Source organism: Mus pahari, chromosome 14 (assembly GCF_900095145.1).
Source record: "Mus pahari chromosome 14, PAHARI_EIJ_v1.1, whole genome shotgun sequence".
NCBI classification, from domain to species: domain Eukaryota; kingdom Metazoa; phylum Chordata; class Mammalia; order Rodentia; family Muridae; genus Mus; species Mus pahari.
The window spans coordinates 40,130,524-40,153,404 of record NC_034603.1 but is presented as its reverse complement, the minus strand read 5'-3'; the positions used below and the strand labels follow the sequence as shown (position 1 = coordinate 40,153,404).

Genomic DNA, 22,881 nt, shown 5'->3' with positions numbered 1-22,881 from the left:
CTCCTTCTCCTCCTCTTCCTCTCCCTCCTCTTCCTCCTCTTCCTCCTCTTCCTCCTCTTCCTCCTCTTCCTCCTCCTCCTCCTCTTCTTCCTCTTCCTCCTTCTCCTCCTCTTCCTCCTTTTCCGCACTGCCCCCCCTCCTCCTTTTAAGACAGGGTTTTTCTGTGACGCCATGGAACTTGTCTGGAACCTGTCTGTAGACCAGGCTGGCCTCAGACTCAGAGATCCACCCGCCCGTCTATTGAGTGCACCACTGCCGCTGCCGGCTGCACCCACATTATTAGCTTCTTCTAAGACAATTAAAAGAAGTATGTGAAACTGACTTTATAACATTTTACTTAACTTTCAATATAAAATTATTTTAGCGCATTATTCATATTTTTAGCATGTGCTTTGTATTTTTATATTTTATTTTTTGGGGGGCTGGGGAGGTGGCTATGTGGGTGAAGAGCTTGAAGTGGGAGCATAAGAGGAACCCTGAACTTGGATTCCCAGCATCTGTGTTAAAGGTGGGGCGTAGAGGCACACCCTGTGATGGATGCTGGTGGGGGGGCAGGTGGGGTGTGGGGGTGGGAGCCACCCGAGGACTTCCTGCCAAATAGTCCAGCTGGAGTAGTGAGGGCCAGGTTCACAGAGAGACCACGCTTCAAAAAAGAAGGTGGGGTACAATAAGGGAAGATACTCAGCATTGACCTCTGGCCTCCACGAATGCACACATGAGTATGTGCACCTGCATACACATGCCTAGTACACATGCACAAGCACACGAACACTCATGCATACACACATGCACACACAAACAAACACATACCCCCTCGGCACACACTCATGCACACATGCATGCACACATACCCCTCCCCCCGAATACCTCACACACCTTTAAAATCTAATAGTAATGCATACAGGCCCCTGTGTGGTAGCATATGCCATTAGTCTTAGTACTCGGGAGGCAGAGACAGACAGAGATATCGGTGAGTTTGAGGCCAGCCTGGTCTACATAGCAAGATCCTAGCCAGCCGGGGATACATAGTGAGACCCTGATTTACAAAACAAAACTCTTAACATATACAGTCTCTTAGTATACTATAAATAAGTGGGTCAAGTTCAAAGGCATTAAGAGTTTGTGGGAAACCATGTTTCTGTTTCTAGAGTCTCAAATTTCAAGTTCTAATACAGACACAGCCATGTGAGCATGGGTAAAGTTCTGTGGGCGGAAGGATCAGTGAGCATGGACTGTGAGTGACTCTGGGGACCCACAGCCTACTTGGAAGCCTTGGACTTAGGCCCCGTGAGGAGGGGACGCAGTTGGCTTTCATCTGACAGGGCTCCCTGGTCAGGAGGAGACTTTGCAATCGGAAAGGACAATCTCCAGCTCTCGTTTGTTTACAATGAGACGACTGTTTACTCAGTGGGCTTCCCCCTGAAAGCTTTACATTAAGTGATACAGTGTTTAAAATAATCAAATGCACAGATTGTCAAATATTTTTTTTTCTATGAAAGAATCAAATAGTGAATATTGTAGGCATTCCGGGCCAAGCAGCACCAGGCAGTGGTGGTCTGTTGGTGTTTCTGCAGCAAGGAAGACAACACATTTTCAAAAAGTCTTCATTTTTGGAAAAATTCAGCAATAATAATAATGATAATAATAATAATCACAACAGAGTCTTTAAACAGTGGTCTAACTTATAAGGAGAGGAATTCTGTTGTGGGGAGGTAGGATCTTGCTTTGTTCTGGTGCCAAGTTAGGGTTTCCTATAAAATTCTTTGCAAGCATTCATTTACCAATGCCGATTCATAACGAACTGTTATATAACTCATCTAAAAATATAATTTCCCTCAGAGCTGTACTGCCAGCTGATGCCAAATGGTCCAAGCAAATGATTTTAGCTGGCTGTGCTCATTTGTGTGTGTGGGGGGGGGGGGGGGGGGGGGGAGGGGGTGGCTGTCAGGTGATCCCCCTGCTATTTGCCTCTTAGCAAGAAATTCCCTTCAAGCTGCTGCTGAGGGAGCCGCTCCTGCACTGCTGCTAATTGCTGAAATCTGAACATTTCCCTTGGCTTGCTTTGAGGACAGAAACCGCTGCTGGGGGCTTGACAATGACATTTGCAAATCTATGCAGGAAGGAAGTCTTCCTTCTTGGCTAACTTTTACATCTCTGAGGTGTGGGGAGCAGCTTGTCACCAGGTCCAAGCCAGGTGGCCCCGTCCTAAGCTTAGTGCCTCAGAATTTTAGGCCAGGTTCAAAGAGGAAGATTTTTTGAGTCTGCATCGAAAACTAATTCCCGAGAGACATACAGCACTTGTTGGCAACAACTGAGGGTGCTGCTTCCTCAGAAAAATTCCAGTCCTAGCCCTGGGCTAAACATAAACCATAAGAAAGCATGTAGGCATGGCAAAGCCACAGAGCTAGTGAGCTGGGAAGCACCCAGAACCATTGAGCTACTGCTCCTATGGAAGAGTGTAGTGCAGGGTCTGAGAGCTAATGAAGTACAAGGGGGGGGGGGGGATAAAGTCAGACTAGCACCACACCGAACGCTTTTCGCAGGGTACTTAAAAATTACTGTGTATGTACGTATGTGTAGCAGATGTGTATGTGCATGCGTGTGTGTGTGTGTGTGTGTGTGTGTGTGTGTGTGCACATGCGGAGGCCAGAGGTTGATTCTGAGTGTCTCCTTTCATTCCTTCCCACCTTACTTTCTGAGACAAAAGTCTCTCACTGAACCCACTGAGTAGCAAGCTCTGGGCAGGGGTCCTTTTGTCTGTGACCCCCTAACCCTGGTGCTGGGGTTACTGATGTGCTGTCACACCTGGTTTTTACACAGGTGGGTGGTGGGGATTCGAACTCAGTTCCTTGTACTTGTATGTAGGCACTACAGTGGAGCTAGCATCTCCCCTTTACAAAGTACTTGTTAATGAATAGTACAGTGTCTAACTATAGGCTTTACATAACTTGCATTTTCATCCATTTTTTGCTCAACATGTATTTGTGCCACAACACCTTAGCAGTGTGTGTGTGTGTGTGTGTGTCCAGAAGATAATGAGAGATACCTTCCTCTTTTGCTCTTTTTCCTATGTTTTCGGGGCAGGGTCTCTCACTGAATCTGCCAATTTGGTCAGACTGGCTGGCCGGCCATTGAGCTCCAGAGACCCTCAAGCTCTGTGACCTTCCCCATTCTTGGGGTTATAGAAGTCCACCACTGCTCCCAGCTTTTATGGGGGTGCTTTGGATCTGACTTCAGGTCCTCGTGCTTGCCAGCAAGCACTTTGCCAATGATCCTCAGCCTATTTCTCAACTTTTTGAAAACAGTCATTTCATGTAGAACAGTGATTCCCAACCTGCGGGTCATGACCCCTTCAGCAGACCTCTAGCTATAAAAAATATTTACATTACGATCCATACCAGTAGCAAAATTACAGTTATGGAGTAGCAATGAATATAATTTTATGGTTTTTTTTTGGGGGGGGTCACCACAACAGGACCAGTATTAAAGGGTCGCAGCTGTAGGAAGGTTGAGAACCACTGATGTGTCCAAGAGGTAGTCACTTCTAACTCAGCACAGTGAGACCATGTCTCAAAAATTGCAGGAGGTTGTGGTGGACCACACCTTTAATCCTAGCACTTGAGAGGCGAGGGCTGGTGGATCTCTGTGAGTTTGAGGCTAGCCTGGTCTACAAAATGAGTTCTAAGACAGCCAGAGCTACACAGAAAAATCCTGTGTTGGGGGATTCAAGGTGTGTGCCACCACCACCCAGCTGCAGCCCAATTATATTAAAGCAAATCCCAGATATTATTTTATTTTAGCGTCAAATATTTGAGTGTGTTTCTAAACCATAAGGATTCCGTTTTTCATTTAGCCTTCCCACTATAGCGTGGCTCCCTCCTAGCATGGCCATCGTCTGTTTTGATTTCCGCTCATCTGTATTTTTAAAGCTGGTTTATTCAGATTAGAACCCAGACAACTTCTACTAGACTTGCACTAGGCTTTCTTAAGCCGCTTCTTAACAGTCCTTAAATTCATGGCCAGAGAATTGGCTTAGAGGCTAAGAGCCCTGGCTGATGCTTCCAAGGTCTGTAATTGGTTCCCAGTACCCACATCAGATGCCTCACAACCCCGTGACTCCAGCTCCAGGGTTCAAAGTCAAGCAGAGGCAGATAGTAACGCCTGCAGTCAGTTCTCTCGGCTTCAAGACAGCGCCTTGCTGCTGGGTCCACCCGTGATGAAGGCAGAGGGCAAAGGTCGACTTATTTCCATCCATCCATTCTGGGAGGTTCCTAAGGAACAGCTGCTGAAGGACCTGCCTCTTGGGGAACAAGTTTCCAAGGAGAGACTCTGCTAAAAGTACCAAGGATGGCCAGTACCTGAAGGACAATACCCAGGACTGGCCTTTGGCTTCTGTGTTTACATACAAACACACACCTGAACACACACACATGCACTACCAACAAAGCTCAGACGACACTGACATTTTTTTTTCCCCAGAATTTCAGGAGACAGAACCGGTGCTGGTGCTGGTGTGTGTGTGTGTGTGTGTGTGTATACATACACACAAAGAAATATCACCTTTCTGCTCCTGATTTGAAGGTACTTTTAGCCAGGTAGGCAAGAGGCCTTGAGCAATAGTGTGGGACACAGCCGGTCGTATTAGCTATTTTACTGTTGCTGTGCTGAAACACCCCAGCAAAAGCAACTTAGGGAAGAAATGTTTAGAGGGATAGAGCCCCTCCTGTCAGGGAATTCTTGGCTTGATGACCGGGTCAGGAGACTAGCTGTTCACATTTTCATCCATACACAGGAAGTAGAAAGAGAGAGAGAAGGAAGTGGAATAAGACCCTGACCCTCAAAGCCCGCTTCCAGCAAGCCTCCGCCTCCAGCAAGCCTCTACCTACTAAAAGATCCATAAGCATCCAAACACTACCAACATCTGGGACCAGATGTTCACATACATGAGTCTATGAGAGATATTTCTCACTCAAACCACTACAGTGGCCGAGCCTTTGCTGACGCTGTTCTCCAGGGAAGTCACACTATCTGTGTGGGTGATGAGGTCACTCTCAGCCAGTTGGGTCTGCTCTGTGTCTGCGGTCCCATAGTTGCTTGAGCATCTCTTTGGGGACAGGTGATCAGATTGTCCGGGCTTCTGCTTATGTGGGAATGTGAAGTTAGGCCTTAACGTTCATGGTCATAATAGCTGTGTCCGTGCCATTGATTTCCAAATAGCACAGTGAAGCCTCACCTATTCAAATACTTTCCATCAGGTTATGGAAGAAATTGCTTCCCAGGAAAAAAACATCACGGCTCTTGAAAATGCCATTACGCAGCAAGAAGGGCCAGCCAAGGTCGCGCACACACGCCTGGAGACCAGGACACACCGGCCTAACGTGGAGCTGTGTCGAGACATTGCTCAGTATCGGCTGATCAAGGAGATTCAGGAGATCAACCACAATGTTGCCAGGTGGGCTGGCCCGTGACGGGGTGTGACTTTAGCCCGCATTGTAAATTGCAGTGTTATGGGCACAGCAAAGGGTGCTGCTGGTTCCGTAGCGTTGGAAGGATGCCTTCCTAGCTGCCAGGCCTGCTAACTCCAACCAAAGCAGCTGCCATTCATGAAGCAGAGTTCAATGTCAAGACATTTTGTCATAATGTCCAAATCCAGATGTTAGGTAATATCTGCCGTTTTAAGTGTTGGCTTTTCCTTTTCAGTGCTGAAAATAAAGCCCGGGGCCTTGGGATTGCTATGCAAGAACCCTGTCACTGAGCAAGATCGCCCAACTCTTGCTTTGAGACCAGTTCTTGCTAAATAGGTTAGGGTGACCTTGAGCGTGCTTTGTAGCCCGGGCTGGCTTTTCAGTCATGACCCATCCCTTGAGCACTGGTATTAAAGGTGTATGTCACTACTTCTACCAATATGTGTCATAAGCTTGGCTGGAGCCAGCAGCCAGCAAACACTGCCTAGAGAAGCAAGGGAAATAAAAATATGAGTTTGACTGCATGTCCAAGCACATTCCCCATCCCGCTGGAACAAAGGATCCAGAGCATGTGATTATCCCTCATGCTCTTCTCTCAGGTTAAAGGAAACCCTGGCCCAGGCTCAGACGCAGCTGAAGGCGCTATACCGCCGGCAGCTGGCCCTGCAGGAGGAAATCCAGATCAAGGAGAACACCATCTATATCGACCAGGTGCTATGTATGGAGATGAGGAAGTCCATCCCACCTCGAGACGGCGATGACCACGGGGCCTGGGAGGGAGGCATCCGCGCAGAGGCCATCTGCTGATAGGAGCCATTCAGAGCCTTAATAAACTGCATCGTAAGACAAGAGTTAGCACAGAGCTCTCATTTCAGGTGGGCGGAACTTTGGGCAGCCTGCCGCAGCCTCTTGGCCAGACACCTCAGGCCTGCTAGGGTCTGTGACTTGGGGACAAGGTTCTGTTCTACCATGGTTGTTGATGAGGTAGATGTCTCACAATTTAATGCTAAGTGTCAGCAGCAGACATAGGGATCGCAGAGGTCTTGGAGTCAGGGAATGGAGCCATTAGAGAGTCATTCCACTCGCAAGCTGGGCCTGGGTTTTCTATCCAAGGGATCCCTTCTTTTCTCATGGAATAGGATGAAATCCATTTACCCTAGAAAGCTTAGATGCCCCCTCCCACCTCCTGGCAGTTCATCGCAAGTCTAGGCAAGTGTCAAAATCAGATGAACGAGAAGGCTGTTAGGAGAAGACAGGGTAGGGCCAAGGGGACTCTCGCTTGTTTAAAGGTTTAAAGTTGAATCTAGTGGGCCAGGAGGAGCAGCAGAAAGCAGTGTCTGTGTTTGTGAAGTCAGAAAGGAAATGTCCCTGCCTCAAAGACCAGAAGAAGGTTCTGAAATCAGTGGTCACGTGTGTTTGCTCTAGGATTCTACACTAAGAGCTGCAGTTTCTGATTGACAGCTGGAAAAGACATTGACCCGGGCTAGGAAGGCAGGTCTCTGCCCCAGCCTGCATCTTTTAGCGCCCCCATATGGTGGCAGGAAGTTTTACTCTTAATTTTTCCTTCCTGAAGAGAAACTCCATACTTTTGTGTTTGATTCTAGACTATTTAGTAGTCACTGCGTGTTTTTATTTTGTTGCATTTTTCACTCTTAAAACGATTAGCAGTAATAAAAAAAGAAAAATTTAATTTGAGCTGCAGATTCAAATTCATGCTACGGATTTGAATCCCTTAACAATGGTTAAGAGTAAAGGGGTCAAGGAATAGGCAAGATGGCTTAGGCACTTGTGGCCAAGTTTGAAGACCTGAGTTTGATACCTGGGACCCACATGGTGGGAGAACTGACTCTCACAAGTTGTATTCTAACTTCTACACTTGCTCCATGGCCATCCCCCCCCTAATGCCCCAAACACACAGCTGGTGTATGTGCATGTAATAAAAAACAATTCTTTATAGAGACTAGGTGTTGGCAGGGATGGGGAGGCAGCTCAGTGGGTAAAGTGTGGGTATGAGGACCTGAATTTGGATCCTGAACACCCATATGAAAAATCTATACATGGCAGTGTGTATAATCCCAGTGCTGGGAGATGGAGACAGGAGGATTTTGTCACTGGACAGCCGGTCTAGTCACACCAGTGAGCTCCAGATTCAGCAAGAGACCCCCATCTTAAAAAAAATAATAATAACAAGGTGGGGGCTGGAGAGATGACTCAGCGGTTAAGAGCACTGACTGCTCTTGCAGAGGTCCTGAGTTCAGTTCCCAGCGACCACATGGTGGCTCACAACCATCTGTAACAGGATTTGATGCCCTCTTCTGATGTGTCTGAAGACAGCAACAGTGTACATACATACATAAAATAAATAAATCTTTAAAACAAAACAAGATGGACAGCAATAGAGGGAGAACTCTGATGTTGACCTATGACCTCTATATGCTTGCATGGGCTTTCTCTCTGTCTCTCTCTGTCTCTCTCTCTCTCTGTCTCTCTCTGACTTTGTCTGTCTCTGTCTCTGTCTCTGTCTCTGTCTCTCTCTCTCTCTCTCTCTCTCTCTTTCTGTTTCTCTCCACACACGGAGCCTAGCATTACTGTAGATGAAGTGAGATAGCTTGTGTCTAGAGCCCTGCCCCCAGTCCATCTCAGAAAGAAGTAAATAACTACAAGCCATTTGGAACACAATCCCCATGTTGCCACAATTCCAACTGCACAGCAATAGTCTCAGTTTTTACAGTATTGTTTTCCTCCCGAGTGGGTGTTGCACCCATACTCCACATTGCTGCACCGTTGCTACAACGATTACACACCTCCTGAAAGGTCTGATTAAGCCATTTTCCATGGGGTCGCCATTGCTCTCCCCGAGAGAGCTCTGGCTGTAGACAGCTGCTAGGACTAACTCACCACCGCTGCCTCCGCTCTCCGCGCTAACTTTTGGAATCCCGACACCTAGTGGACAGTAGGTGGTGAGCACCCAGCTCCAGCCAGAAAACCAGGAGACCTGGATTCTATCTAGACCTGACCCTGCCAGGAATGTGTCTCTCCCTCTTAGAATGAGAGGATTGAGTAGAGAGCCTAGAGACCCTTCCATCTCTGACACTTCCCAGATCTGGGGCACTTCATGGGGGCCCGAAGCCATCTCAGGATACAGACCCAACTCCCAGGATGTGAGGAGCTGGGTGTTTATTCTCTGCTATCAGCAAGTGGCTAAGCTGAAATGGAAAGACCCTTTCAGGACCCTAATGCCTATTGAGTGCCTGTGACTCAACCACTCAGGGTCTGAACACCACCCTTCCGAATGCCTTCTCACACCCCGAGTAAGGTGTGAACTCCCTGCCCCAGGGCCCAGTGGAAAGTCTGTGGGCGCTCTGCTGCTCTGGTCTAGAAGGGCGAAACTATCTTCTTTTCCAACCAAGGGCAGACCTCAGAGCTTCTGCCGACTCAACACAGGGATGGGGCCCGACAACACCATTTGAGGAAATGGCCAGCAATGTTCTAGGAAAATCATCCCCAGGTTCTGAATTTGTTTAGTGCCATAGTGCCAGGCTCTGCATTAGATACAGCGCAGAGCAGATCCATCATCAGTCAGCCTGTGGAGGACCCAGAACATGTTTCACAGCTTCCAGAGCCTCAGTTTCCCCATCTGTAAAGAGGGATCATAAAACCCAGGCCAGTGTTGGGCAGGCATTGTTGGGTACATGATTTCCATTTCTCGATATAGAAATATGAAAGCCAGGAACACCACAATTTCCAGAGGGCAAACTCGTCTTTGTTCACTTTGCCACTTGCTGGCACTCACTTGGAATGAGGACATGTCACCAAGAAAGTTGTTCTGGTCCATTTTATAGGGGACATCTGCAGTAGCCCGAGGCTGTCAAAATCTTGATAGCGACCAAGTCCACTAGCTACAGTCCTCTCTACCCATTCAAACCCAACATCTTTTCACGATAATGTAAGCCTTATTCTTGACAGGTGCAGTGGGACTCAGGCGGGAAGTTCAGGAGTCCACAGCTAGCCTGGGCTACATAATCCATGGCCAGCCTGGGCTACATAGTGAGGGAGTATACAAAAAACAAACAAGAACATTATTTGTAGGCAATAAAAATTTTAGATGCTCTCCTTTAAGTCAGGTGTCACTTAAACTTGAGCTTTTGTTAAATAGGACTAAAGTTGAACTTGTCCATAATCAATACGAAAGGAAGAGAGTATTAAAGTTTTACCTTTTCATAGTTTGGTTAGCATAGCAGGGAGTGGAACCAGGTTCCACGATGAGAGGTGACAGGTAGGAAGTGGGTGTTATGAGAGGCGACAGGTTGAACTGAACACGCTGTGTGTGGGGGGGNGGGGGTGGGGGTGGGCAGGGATTTCCTGCATGGGATCAGTGACTTTAAAAGTGTCCTGATAGGGCTGGTGAGATGGTTCAGCGGGTGAGAACACTGACTGTTCTTCGGAAAGTCCTGAGTTCAAATTCCAGCAACCACATGGTGGCTCACAACCACTCATAAATGAGATCTGATGCCCTCTTCTGGTGCGTCTGAAGTCAGCTACAGTGTACTTACATATAATAATAAATAAATCTTTAAAAAAAAACAAGTGTCCCCAGAGCTTGCTGCTTCTCACTGTCCAATTTGGACATCATCTGTGAATCCAAAACGCTTTCATCATCCGCACACCACTGGCTCCTTAACCTTGCAGTTCAAATTTTCCCAAAGTGTGAGAAATAAATGTTTACTTTTAACGTTTTTGTTTGTTGTTGTTTTTGGAGACAAGTGTGTAGCCCTGGGTGTTCCGGAACTCACCAAAATAGCTGACCCTTTCAGACCAACAGCCACTCGGTGCCAAGGTCTTGACTTCTAACCCAGCCATGAACCATTTTCAAACGGGTTCATTTTACAGGCAGCGCATTTACTTTGCACTACTACTGCAAATGGGCGATGAGAGCTGTCTGGGTGATAGGAAGCAATTATGAAGGTGAATACGGTGAAAACAAGGGCATAAGACTTAATGCCAACTAAAACAGTGTAAAAGCAGCGGCTTTCCGAGCTGTGTGCCGGCTCACGCTTGTCACTTCAGCATCCACAGAAGACCCTCAAGCTGAGGATTCCCATCTGAAAGACCTGTTTGATAGCGTGTTTGGAGGTTATAGCAGGGAAGCATAGCTCCCCTTGACTGAAGACTGACCCTCCCGCATTCAGGGAAGGTTGTGAAGAACATGGAGTTGTGAGGAAGGAGGGGGGCGCCTGCCTAGCCAGAGAGATCAATCAACCCTGACAATCAGTGGAGTGACCCATGTTGCAATCAGATCTCGATCATGTCCAGAAAGATCTATTTGAAATTAACACTCACCTTTCATGTTGGGGTCCAGGCGTCACTCCACAAACCACAGGAACACGGATCTCAGTCTCTCCGGGATAGTCTATCGAGCGTTTGCCCCAGGAAGGAATGATCAATCGGGGATGCAGACCAGACCTAGGAGCTGACTGTGACTCTGAGCCAGGATCCTATAGAGCTTTTAAACCTGAGTTATTCCACCAATCAGGATTCAGGAATAGGGCATTTCCTTAGGAATATGTCTTTGTTGTACATTTATCCTGTTCCCATTGATTGGGGCATTCAACTGTGACGGGAACTTGCCTTGTCTAGCATGCATGTCTTAATTTGCCGTCCAGGATGTCAGTTACTCAAGTACATGACTCTTTCTGCCAAGTAGAACATCAGTTCCCAGGGAGATCATGGGGACTTGAAACTGTTCTTGACACCTACTCAAAATGGAAGTCTTATTCCAAATGGCTTCTTACATTGGTGCAGGTGTCTCTCTTATGTTGGGGTCCATCCCAGGGGCAGTTCATAAAAGCAAAAATCATAAATTTCATACATAGGTGCAGGAAGTGCTGCTGGATGGTTGGTTTGGGTCCAAGCTTGCTGTGGCTAACTGTACGAAGCAGTTCTAACTGACCTGTAATGTAATTGGTTTCCAAGGACACCAAAGCACAGAGCATAACAGACTGTGCAGTTAACTGGGGAATGAGAAAATTTCTTAGTAACAGCAGAAGATGGTAGGCTAAACAGGCAGCAGTTACCCAGGCCTTCACATTTCATGTGTCTGTTTTGTTGTTGTTGTTATCATCATTGTTGTTGTTTTGTTTTGTTTTGAGTTATGGTTTCTCTGTGTAGTCCAGGCTGTCCTGGAACTTGCTCTGTAGACGAGGCTGGCCTTGTACTCAGAGATTCACTGGTCTCTGCCTCCGGAGTGATGGGATTAAAGGTGTGTGCCCCACCACTCAGCTTTTAAATGGTTATTTTTAAACAAAGAGGTTTAGAGAGGAGGGGGGGAGCGTCACAACCCATGTCCCCCCACGCACGCCCCACCCCGATCCCCGAGTTTCCAGACAACTGCCCCTGAGGTCACTTTCCAGCTCCCAGAGGTTTTCTTCTCTGAGAACCAGGCAGGGCATCCAGAAGGCTGCTCAGCCACACTTGTGTGGCAAAGTCTGCCCTCCGTGGTGCTAAGCTGTTCATCATCTGGATCTTAGGAGTCAGGAGTTTGAAACAGAAGCACACAGAAGGTGGGAGCACCCAAAGGGCTCTGGAGAGAAGCGAGCCGCTCTGATCCTCTCGTGCAGAGTTCACCGCCAGTCCTTTCTGTGAGTGCTCTTGCTTAGTTGAAGCTTCTAGAAATTTCTGTCATTTTCTCCTTTAAGACGTTAACCAATACGTGTTGAAGGGGACACGGTGAATGGCCCTGCTGAGATCAGACAGTATGGGGGACATTGCTGCTTATCTGAAGTAGGCTCCATGGAAACAGCAGGTGTCATCTTGCTCTGTTCCCTGCTGCAGGGGGAGTTTCCTCCTCCTCCACAGGACCTGGTAGCCCCCAGCCTCTCTCCTCTTTTCTTCCCACCACAGTTGACTGGGCCAAGGAGAGGCTGCTAATGAAGGCTGGGTCAAGAGGCCCCTCTCCTGAGGAATTTGGACTTGGGAAAGAAAAGCCTCCGTTCCATCTGGCTGCCCTTCTGGGTAGAGGCTCTGGAGCGTGGATGACAGCTGCTGTCTGTTATGTGAACCGGAAACAGAAAGCCAGTTAATGATGAGAGAGAGAAAGTGGCAGCCAGTGTACCAAGAGCAGGACACGCCCCCACCAGTACAAGTCCCTGTCCCCAGCTCCAGGCATTTTCTGAAGCCCCTGGTTCTGAGAGATCCTCAGTCCTCTCACGCTGACCCCTCCCCCCATCATTGACTCTGAGTGTGGCCTTGATAAGTAGATGTCAGTTGGTGGAAATGGAGGGGACATTCCACACAGTGATACAACATACACAAAGGCAAAGGGTTAGGAAAGGGCTGGATCTGTTACCAGACTATCGACTGCTGGGTGTTTTGAGGTCCCTAGGAAGTATTTTACAATCTCAAATCTAAACCAAGTAGGGTGTATGATAGGCTTATAGGTATAGTGTTGCAAATGTGGCCCCTAACACCGAGACATGCTTAATGTGTGTGGTAGTGCATTTCCATTTTATAGGTGGGAAAACTGAGACCTGGGAAGGTACCAACATAGGATTCACACTCAGGCTGTGGGCCCTTTACAACTATTGCAGAACTCTGTAGCAAGGAATGATGCTGTGTGGAAAAAGTGTGGCATGGTTGGTAATTGCCTCCTCATGACTCAGGTCTCAGATTTAGAGTCTGAGTATAAAGTTTTCAGATCCAACCTGAGACTTTAATACCTTAATCCTGGGGAGTGACCTGAGGCCTTACTATCTTAATCCTGCCGAGTCTGTTTCCCAGGATGACTTAAACTCGCTAAGTTTAAATTTGCCCTAAGTTTGGAAAGGGGTGAGTAACCACAGGCCCCAGGTGAGTAAAGAACCGGCCTTTTGTATGGAGGAGCTGCAATCAGTGACTTAGCTTTTCTGATGCAGAAGGAATCTGTTAAGGGAATTAATTACAAATGGCATTCTGTGTGCTGGCTGGCTTGTGGATTCTCTAATCACTTCAAATCTTGTTGCATTTGACTCTGGCTTGGCACACACACTCCGCCATGCGCACTACCTCCCCTGTTCTGGATGGTCAGCTGCACACGGAGCGCTGAGATAGAGGACACAGATCCCAGTGTCGACTGACAGTCATGTGTACTCACAGGTTTCCCTCGATCCATGAACAAAATGGGCTTTCCTTCTTGTAGGCAGTGGCTCTAGGAGACTCAGTTCTGACCAAGGGGGCAACAAAAGAAGCTGGCTGGGGATTCTGGAAAAGCCTTCTCTTCACATCCCCTCCCCTGCCTTGACATTGACTGTCTCTATATACAAGGCTGCCGCTGCCTCCGGAAGCCATCGGGAAAGGTCAGAAGAGGCATAGATGTACTAATGGGAGCCCCCAAAGCAAACCAGCGGCTAACTAACTCCAGTCTAGGTGCTCAGAACACAGTTGAGTCTGTTCATCCTTAGTTGGGGGTGTGGCCACTCTGAACACGCCATCTCAGATGTGACGTGTGGATCCTAAAACCAACCGGCTATGCCAGTTATTCCAGAAATATTTGAGACGCTAAAGATTATGGGGACTGATAGTAGTGCTGAAGCCGTATTTGTTAAGTTTGGAGGGAGACTTCCTAGAGCCGAAGCCAAGTGTCTGGTAAGAGAGGCCACCAGAGGTCTCATTCAACTTCCCCACTGTCCAGAAGGGAAACCCAAGGTCTGGCACAGGACAGGAGTGTGCGTGCCAAGACCTGGGGCAGGCCGAGGGGAAGAAGGCAGAGGCCCATTTCCTGTGGAGAGCTCCTTACTCTTCATGATGCGCTTTCTAAACACCCCGAAGGAGGAGCCCGCAACAGGAACATGACTGCCTGCCCGAGGTCCTGCAGCTAATGTTGGTGGTGGCAGGTTGGGTCTTGGGCCATCAGATCCTGAAATCAGCATCCCTGGCCCCAAAGTATTTTTCAACTAAAATTCCTTTATTAATGTCGGCGTGTATTTTTGTTTTGTTTTGTTTCGTTTTTAATTAAACATTAGGGAAACTCTCCTTGACAATCTTGAAGCCGAGGGGACGGAGCTGTTTGTCCATCCACCTGTAGTTGGGTCTTAAGGCTCCTTGAGAGGAAGCTAATGTTGGCCCAATGCTTTCTGCAGTTGTTCACTCATAGCAAAAGTAAGCTCACACCATTCAGACAGTGGGCCTGTGACAGCGGGGCTGTTAAAGCTTAGGTATTTCTAAACGTTTTTGTTAACATGATTAATTACACGTAAAAATAAGTTTCATTATTGCCTTTCATAGATGTAATAATGTATTTTTAAAAATTTAAATTTATGGATGACAGAATTGTGCTGGTGTTAGGGGGGCTAAGAAGAGCGGGAGGAGGTGGTACCCCCACCCCCCCCAAAGGTGCTACTCTTTGGCGTAAATTACAATCGACTAGGGATCGTTTCTCAGACTCAAGTTAGAAATGAGAGTTCAGATAAATGAGGCCAACATTGCTGCTTTGAACACCTCAGAAGAGGAGAATGCCCTTCTCGGTGCAGGCATGACAACAGGCAGTGTTCCAACTGCAAATCTAAGCCACCTAAAAGAGATGAAAAAGAGAAGAAAAGGTGGAGCCCTTCACCCAAACCCACCAAAGTGCACATTAGGAGGCTCATCAGGAATTCGACCAAGTATTCCAGGATCGTATCATGAAAATATTTTCTACTTATGGGAAAATTAAAATGATTGACATGTCTATAGAAAGGATGCATCCTTATCTACCCAAACCTATGCATATGTGGAATTTGGGAATCCAGACGAAGCAGAGAAGGCACTGGAACACGTGGACAGAGGACAACTGATGGCTAAGAGATCATACTGCTACCGCTGTGTTGGCACCATGGCCTCGGCCACCCCCTCGGCTATTCAGCCCGCTCAGGAATGTGCTTTCACCACCTCCCATGTGGCACAGGTTACTCCCACGGATGAAGAGAAGGCCTCACTCGCTAAGACACAGGCCCCCATGAGCAGAACGTCTCGATCTCCAGACAGCTGCTGCCACAGGAGCCGCTCCAGTTCCAATTCCTAATAAGGAGGGGCATTGATTTGTACCTCTGTAACTTATGTTCCCCATGCTGTTTTGTCCTTTTCTCTAGCCAAATGAGGATCTGTAGGGAAGGGTCCCTTACTAGGGTAGGCTTTGAAGACAGCAGTTGAGATCTTTCCTCTGCAGGAGGGTTTTGGTTTATAGGGGTACTATTAATTCAGGACTATGCCCATAGGGGTACCCTGAAGTTTTCTGGCTAGAAAGTTCACCCCTTCCAGATCTTGATAGCCTGTTTGGAGGCAGAACCAACTGGGACAAGCAAGCTTCCATATGGCAATACATCATTTCCACAGGTAACCTAGGACCAATCAGACAACCTGGTGTTGGAAAGGATCAAGCTGTTCTGTTAGGCCTGACCGTATCCCCTGCTGGGTACACTTCAACTTCTAGGGTTAAAACCTTTGCAGGATTCCTCCACAAATGGTTGTCATTTCTGTCCCCATGTCTCTGTTGCTTCTAAAATTGGTGAGCCAGTTCTACAGGATCCTCACGAAACCTACCCCACCCCCATTGTCACCTGCCATTCATGGTGATGTTGTAGATTAACCTTGGCAGTGTGTACATTGCCCCTTTTTGCTTTTATTGTACAGTCAGTACTATAAAATTGTTTTGAGTTTTATAACTTTGAGGCATTTCCGATAAGGTTGTATTTGTTCTTGTGCATCGTGAAAGGACTGTGTTGAATAAAGCTTGGATTAGAATGCAAAAAACAAAAACAAACAAAATTTAAATTTATGTACCTGTGGGCTGTATGTATGTGTGATGTGTGTGCATATGTGTATATGTGTATGCATATGTGTGTGTGTGATGTGTATGTGTATATGTGTATATGTTTGATATGTGGTGTGTGTGAGAGATTTATATACAGAGAGGACAATTTTATAGACTCATTTTTCTTCTTCCATCTTTTCATAGATTTGAGGAACAGATTTCAGGTTAGCAGGTTTGTGTTGATAACCACCTCCACCATCCGAGCAATCTTGCCGGTCCCTAGATAATGTATTTTGAACACACTCGCCCCCATCTCTCTTCCTTCTCCCACTGATCTTGTTTCTCTTCCCAACTGTCCCCTCCTCCCTCCTCTGGTGACTCAGTGAGTTTTATTAGTGTGATTTACAGGGGCGTGACGAGTTTTAAAATTTAGTTGTGGCTAAACTACTGAAGAAAATGCTGCTCTCTTCCCATGGCTCCTCAGGGTGGGTGGGGCTCATGAGCTCCTCCCACTCCTGTTACAAGGTACCAAGAAGCATCTTGTGCAGGACTTGTATAGTCAAAGCTGCCAAGAGTTTAAGGGTGCAACAGCCACACCATGCCCGGAAGACAGTGTTCCACAGCGTCCATCCCATCCTTGGCTCTTACGTTCTTTACAGTTCCTCTTCCGTAATATTCCTGAGCCTTGGAGGAGGAGATACGGAGATCTCATTTAGGGCTCAGTTTTTTGATAGTCATTTATTCTGAGCACTTTGACTAGTTCTGAGTCTCTGTACTGTTGCATTTCCAAAGAGAAGTTTCTCTGACCAAAGCTCTCATCTACAGTAGCACTCATCTACAGGCATGAACATAATTATCCAGAAGGCAATTTGATGGGCATATAACAAAAACAAAACAAAACAAAACAAAACAAAAAAAACAACAAAAATACCCAAAACCAACAATGGTAGTTTCCCTAATAGAGCCTGTGACATCTAAGCCACAGAATTTTGACCAACTGTGACTTCTCCCCGTGGAACAGGCCACTAATTCAATCAGAAAACAATTGGTTAGTTCCATAACAGACTTACCCCTATCATACCAGTGGGCACATGTTGTCTACCTGGCTGGCAGAGGCGACACTATCTGAAAAAGCCACTTCTGGCAGTGGAAAGTGTGGTGATGGAACAGGAGATACAATAATGGCTCTCTGGATGGGGTGGCCACCTGAGACTGGTTGGTCACAGAAAGGCTTTCTGATGGGCTGATTCTGGAGCGGGGAAAGGCAAATGTGAATTTGGCATTTTGTGAGTGCCCGAGGGAAATCTCCTCTAGATTTCTTAGTAAACAGCCAGCATCTAGAGAAAGGGGCAATGTCATACAAACCAAGATCAAGAAGGACTGCGCTCAAATTGTGTAGGTCACAGCAAAGTTCAAGCCAGGCTCTGGTGAGAGTCACGGCTCAGGCAGGTTTGACCGGGGTTGGGGGTTTGGAAGGTAGGAAGAGAGATAAGTGGGGTCTTTAACCTGCTGTCCCTGGGGGTGATGAGCTTAAGCCAATCAGAGGTTGTGGGTGGGTCCAGAGGCCAGACCAGCTTCTCTGCTTCTCTGGCCTCTCATTTTTCCTGTATTTGCCACCTGCTATGGGAGGTAGAGGTATGGAAATAGGGGGATTTATTTTTAGTGTCCTCAACAGCCAAAAATGGAGACTTATCTTTCTGGGCTCATCCTTTGTTTCTAGGGAAAGGGAGGAATGGCCACTAAGCGTGCAGTAGTTTATCTTCCGCTCAGATCACATTCTCTTGTGGTATCTGGGAAGTGGGTTGCAGAGACGGCCAGGAGGAGGGTGGAGGTCACAGCAGAGAGTGGCTGGCCAGTAAGAGCCTGAAGAGCTGAAGGAGCCCTGGCTGCCTGGTCTTGCGGGGAGGGTCAAGCATTGAAAAAAAAAAACTCTGAATAATAATTAAAAATGAAATAATAACAATAGTAATAATAATGAAAAATAATGAATAATTGGGAATACTGAATGATGTAGCCAACTCAGGGGAGGCTAATCTCTGGAACCTTGGCTTAGTCAAGGCCCTAGACACACAGTCCTCCAGAGAGTGTTCAAAAAAGAAAAATAGACTCACTGAAGATGTTTTGGCTGGAGGCTTGCTTTTCACACTTAGGGTCTTGAAGGATGCTCATATCAAGACATGAAGCTTATCCTTGGTCCTTAGATTGTCAACATGACTAGAGATGACTAGTATTGATGTCACTTTATTATCCAGTTGATGAACATTTTACTTGGAGATATTTTTCTTTCCATGACAGCCTCTTCAGTATTCAGCTTTGGCCTGCTTTGCTGAGTTTGCATTTCTGTGCAGTGTTTTTTACTTTTTAGCCAAGGGTAGCCACCAACAGGCCTGTGGGCACCCTGCAGGTTCTGATGTGGAGGGAGCGAGAGGAGGGATTGGATACACTCCCTAGGGATGACGCTGGCCGATGAAGCGTGCAGTCTCGGGGTCACCTCTGGTTCTCATCATCTCGACTGCTCAGGAACTTCTCGTGGGGTGGCAGGTGAGTCCTCTGTGCTTCCAGCTCCGCTTCTCCCATGTACAAAGAAAGCTGAATTTGTATGACGGGCTGCTGTGGAGATTTGTGAGGTGTCTTCTCACCTTTCTTACACTACCAGCCCCTGCTGGAATCCTACAGAACACTCTTGTCTAGATTAGTTCCACTGTCGTATCGGGCTCGTGAGCTCTGTGCCCCGCGCAGCTGCTTTAAATGGTGCATTTGTCTTAATGCCCAGGGAGGTGGCTCAGAACAAAACACTGTGAAACCGTTGCTGACTGTAAACTAAGTTGGAATGATCTCCAAATCAGATCTTATTTTGTTCATTCACGAACAGCTAGAGCCGCTTCTGATTCTAGTGTGGCACTGGGGATTCACAATGAGCAAATATTCACATTCTCAAGCACTTTGCATCAACTGAACATTTAGGGCTGTGTGTGTGTGTGTGTGTGTGTGTGTGTGTGTGTGTGTGATTAAGTTTTCAAAATATGTGCTTTTGTAAATGTAGAGAAACATGAGTCAACTTGATTAAATTGTCTCAAGCACCACTCCAGGAAGTTGCACTGGGCAGATGGTCTCTGTGTGTCATTCGACCAGTGAATTCACAGGATTCTGTGGCTTCAGACTGCAAATCAGAAAGAATGTCTGTGTAGCCCTCTCTCCAGTGGCTGTTTGAGTAATATGTATAAAAGGGTAATCACCTATCGAAGAAAAGGGCTATTTTATGTGTACAAAAGATTGCCTGTTTGAGGAGAAAATGGTTTTAAAATTTCCTTTTGTTGTTGTTGGTATACAAAACAATGGGTTTCCTGATCACATTTTCATGCACACATATCATTATATTTTGTTCTTCCATCCCTCACTACCTCCCTGTCCCTCTCTGCTCTCCTCCTTGTCCCTCTCGGCTCCTTTCCACTCTAACCACTGTCCTTCCATCATGTCATCTGTGTAGGCCATAGATCTGTGTTCTTTGCATGATTTACGTAGTCTTGCTTCTTTTGAGTTATTGTTGGTGATCTTTTCCCTCGAAACATTCATCATTCTAAAAGCATCATAATTATCAGCAAAAATTGGGTTTCCATTGCTGTGAAGAAACACCATGACTAAGACAAGTGTTATAAAGGACAACATTTAATTGGGGCTGGCTTGCAGGTGTCTGAGGTTTAGTCCATCATCATCATCATGACAGGCAGCATGGCAGCGTCCAGGCAGGCATAGCACCGAAGGAGCCGAGAGTTCTACATCTTGTTTAGAGGGCAAAGAGGAGACTTGCTCTTCTGTCGTGGGCGGAGCTTATTCATAACACCTTAAAACCCACCCCCACAGTGATGTACTTCCTCCAACAAGGCCATACCTCCTAATAGTGCTACTTCTCATAGGCCAGCATATTCAAACCACCACATGAAAGAAGACAGTCGGAGAAAGATAAATATTACATGCTCTCATTTAAATATGAAAGCTGGAGAAGTTGGTCTTAAAGAAAAAAAAGAGTGTAATAGAAATTGCAAGAGGCTGGGAGAGGTGGAGGCAAATAGAGGTTGGATAGTGGGTACTGAAATATCTTTAGATAAGATAGACAAGTCTTGTGTGATCGATCTTCTATGATAAGATGAGATGCAGGTGGTCTGTAGCAACTGATCGGATTATTTGTTTGAAGAATGAGAAATAAGAACATGGCAGTACTCTGTGTTCTGATGTGGCTGTCACATACTGTGCACATAGACCTGGTCATTACTCTGTGCTCCATAAACATGGGTGGTCAGGAGTCAGCTAAAGAAGAAAAGACTTTAACAAAGTAGCAAAAATATAAAGATACAATTGTATCTTTGATCTTACTCAATACTTGACCCGAGTTTCATTGCTTAAACCAAAGGTCTTTGAGACTGTTGAGCAATTACAGATGCCACAGGTGAAGGAACGGATTCTGGGTCAAGGTCAAGTTCCTACAGCTGCTGGCATCAGGGATAAATGCAACTGGGAAAAAAGCCCGCTGGACTTGGTGCTAAGAACTTTTTGTGTGTGTTTGTTTTGGAAACTCACTATATAACTCAGTGGCCTTGAACTCATGAAGTCCTCCTGTCCCAGCCTCTTGAGTGCTGGAATAACAGTTCACTGCCATTCCTGGGCTAATGATTTGGTTTTGTTTCCTGTGCTGAGGGTGGAACCCAGGATCTCATGAACACGAAGCAAGCGCTTTACCACTGAGCTACATTCCAGTCCAAGCTAAGAGCATTCTAATCACAAAACCTTGGAGAAGAAAAGCATGAACTGTTTGCATTGCGACTCCACTGGCTAGAGAGATGAGGGACAGGGTAACCTGAAGAGAGGCAGGCTTAGGATAGGGAGGCAGGTTATAGGGAGAAGCTCTGTTCCCTAGGTACCACTGGGTGGGGTTTTAATGTCAAGTTTTTACCATACATTTGGCATGGGAAACTCTCTCTACTGGTTTAGATCAAAGATGCTCATGGAGTAAGTTTCCCTGACTCCCCTCCCCTAATTTTCAGCCCCTGCAATGAAGATGCAACATTTAAAAAAAAAAAAATGCAGGTGGATATCTTGCTTGAATGCATGTCTGTGTACCACATGTGTGCCTGGCACTTCAGGAGGCCAGAAGATGGCACCAGAGCCCCTGGAACTGAAGTTACCACTTAGGAACCACAGGGCAGAGCTGCAATGTAGGCCCTGGGAATCAAACCCAGGTTCTCTGGAAAAAAACAGACAGTGCTCTCAACTGCTGGACCATCTCTCAAGCCCTGATATTCCGATGATTGCTCAAGAGTTTTATATTTCACACAGCATTTCTAGGCTAAACCAAACACCACAGAAGTTTCCATTGATCTCATTAGTTAAATGACAGAATAACGGTTTTCAAGTCTCCAGGGTGTGGGAGAGCATTGCTCTGGAAGAGGAATGCTGAGGGAGAGCATTGGCATTGGTGTGGGAGAGCATTGGTGTGGGAGAGCATTGGTGTGGAAGAGCATTGGTGTGGGAGAGCGTTGGTGTGGAGGTGCACTAGGTTTGACCTTTCCAGCATTTTCTAAGTTACTTAGGTAGTCAGTCTCTCCTTTCTGGAATTGTGGTGCCAGAGGGGTGGGGTGAGGTGGGGTGGGGTGGGAACCGTGTGAATTCATTCCTCACAGATGCATTCTCTTGTTTGTCGTCCATCATGAGCTGTGTTGGGGGAAGGGACAGGGATGGATCCTTCCTATCTTATTGCTTACCTGGAAGACAGCGATCTGGGCTTTAAATCTGGAAGCGATGGTCCTGAGTCTGTCACCAACAAGCTGATGACTCTGGGCAGGATGCCTCTCTTTATGAGTCTATTTCCTCATTGATTAAATAGAAAAGGGAGTGTTTATTGAAAAATCTATGAGCCAGGTTCATATATTATATTTGTTTAATCTGAGAAGTTGGCCCGCAGTGGTTGGCAGGCCAGATCTCATGCCTATGTTATTTGTCTTCCAAGGCTAGGTGTTTGGGGGCAATGTGGCCACTCATGTCCGTGTTCAGCACCACAGAGTTGCATCCCAAGTACCTTAGGAATATGATATCTCCCAGCTCCTCTCACTTTGCAGATACCTAAAACTTAAGGCTTAAATAGGGTAAGCAACTTACTCAGGGTCACATAAATTAGTGGCCTAAATTATCTGAGAGTACAGGCCTCGTTGACCCTGGACCTCAGCCCTGGGAGTCTTCCCATAAGAAAACCTGCTTTTGTTTCATTGGCTTGCCTGCAGGTGATGGCTTGCTTGCATCTTAGCTTAAGCCTATGTAGCATGACTTTAGGTATTTATGGGTTAGTCAAGGAACCATAGGGCATGTGGCCCACTAGCAGTAGAATGTTGTCACTGGAAAAGATACTTAAAAACATATACGCTTGGGAATCTCTCTGGCTCTGCATTTCCCCACAGGTTCTCCTGATCTTGATTTAATTCCATTTTCAGGGGAGCCAAAATATTTTTGCAGTAGCTCTCCTTCTGGTCGAGGGATCTGGTGAAACCATTTTTTTTTCCAAGGGGCCTGTCTTAGTCAGGGTTTCTATTCCTGCACAAACATCATGACCAAGAAGCAAGTTGGGGAGGAAAGGGTTTATTCAGCTTACATTTCCATACTGCTGTT

At 46.7% G+C, this 22,881-nt stretch overlaps 1 protein-coding gene and 1 pseudogene across 1 annotated transcript in view; both read left to right on the top strand.

The window, feature by feature from the left end:
• The window catches only part of Tekt1 (tektin 1), a 17,138-nt gene extending 10,822 nt beyond the window's left edge, over positions 1–6,316 (top strand). The window contains exons 6-7 of the mRNA XM_029546393.1: positions 5,256–5,452; positions 6,065–6,316. Coding sequence (XP_029402253.1) covers positions 5,256–5,452; positions 6,065–6,272 — 405 coding nt within the window. The 3' untranslated portion in view covers positions 6,273–6,316. The remainder of the gene's footprint in view (positions 1–5,255; positions 5,453–6,064) is intronic.
• A 3,411-nt stretch (positions 6,317–9,727) lies between these two features.
• LOC110331810 lies at positions 9,728–15,498 on the top strand (annotated as a pseudogene).
• The last annotated feature ends 7,383 nt before the right edge of the window (positions 15,499–22,881 follow it).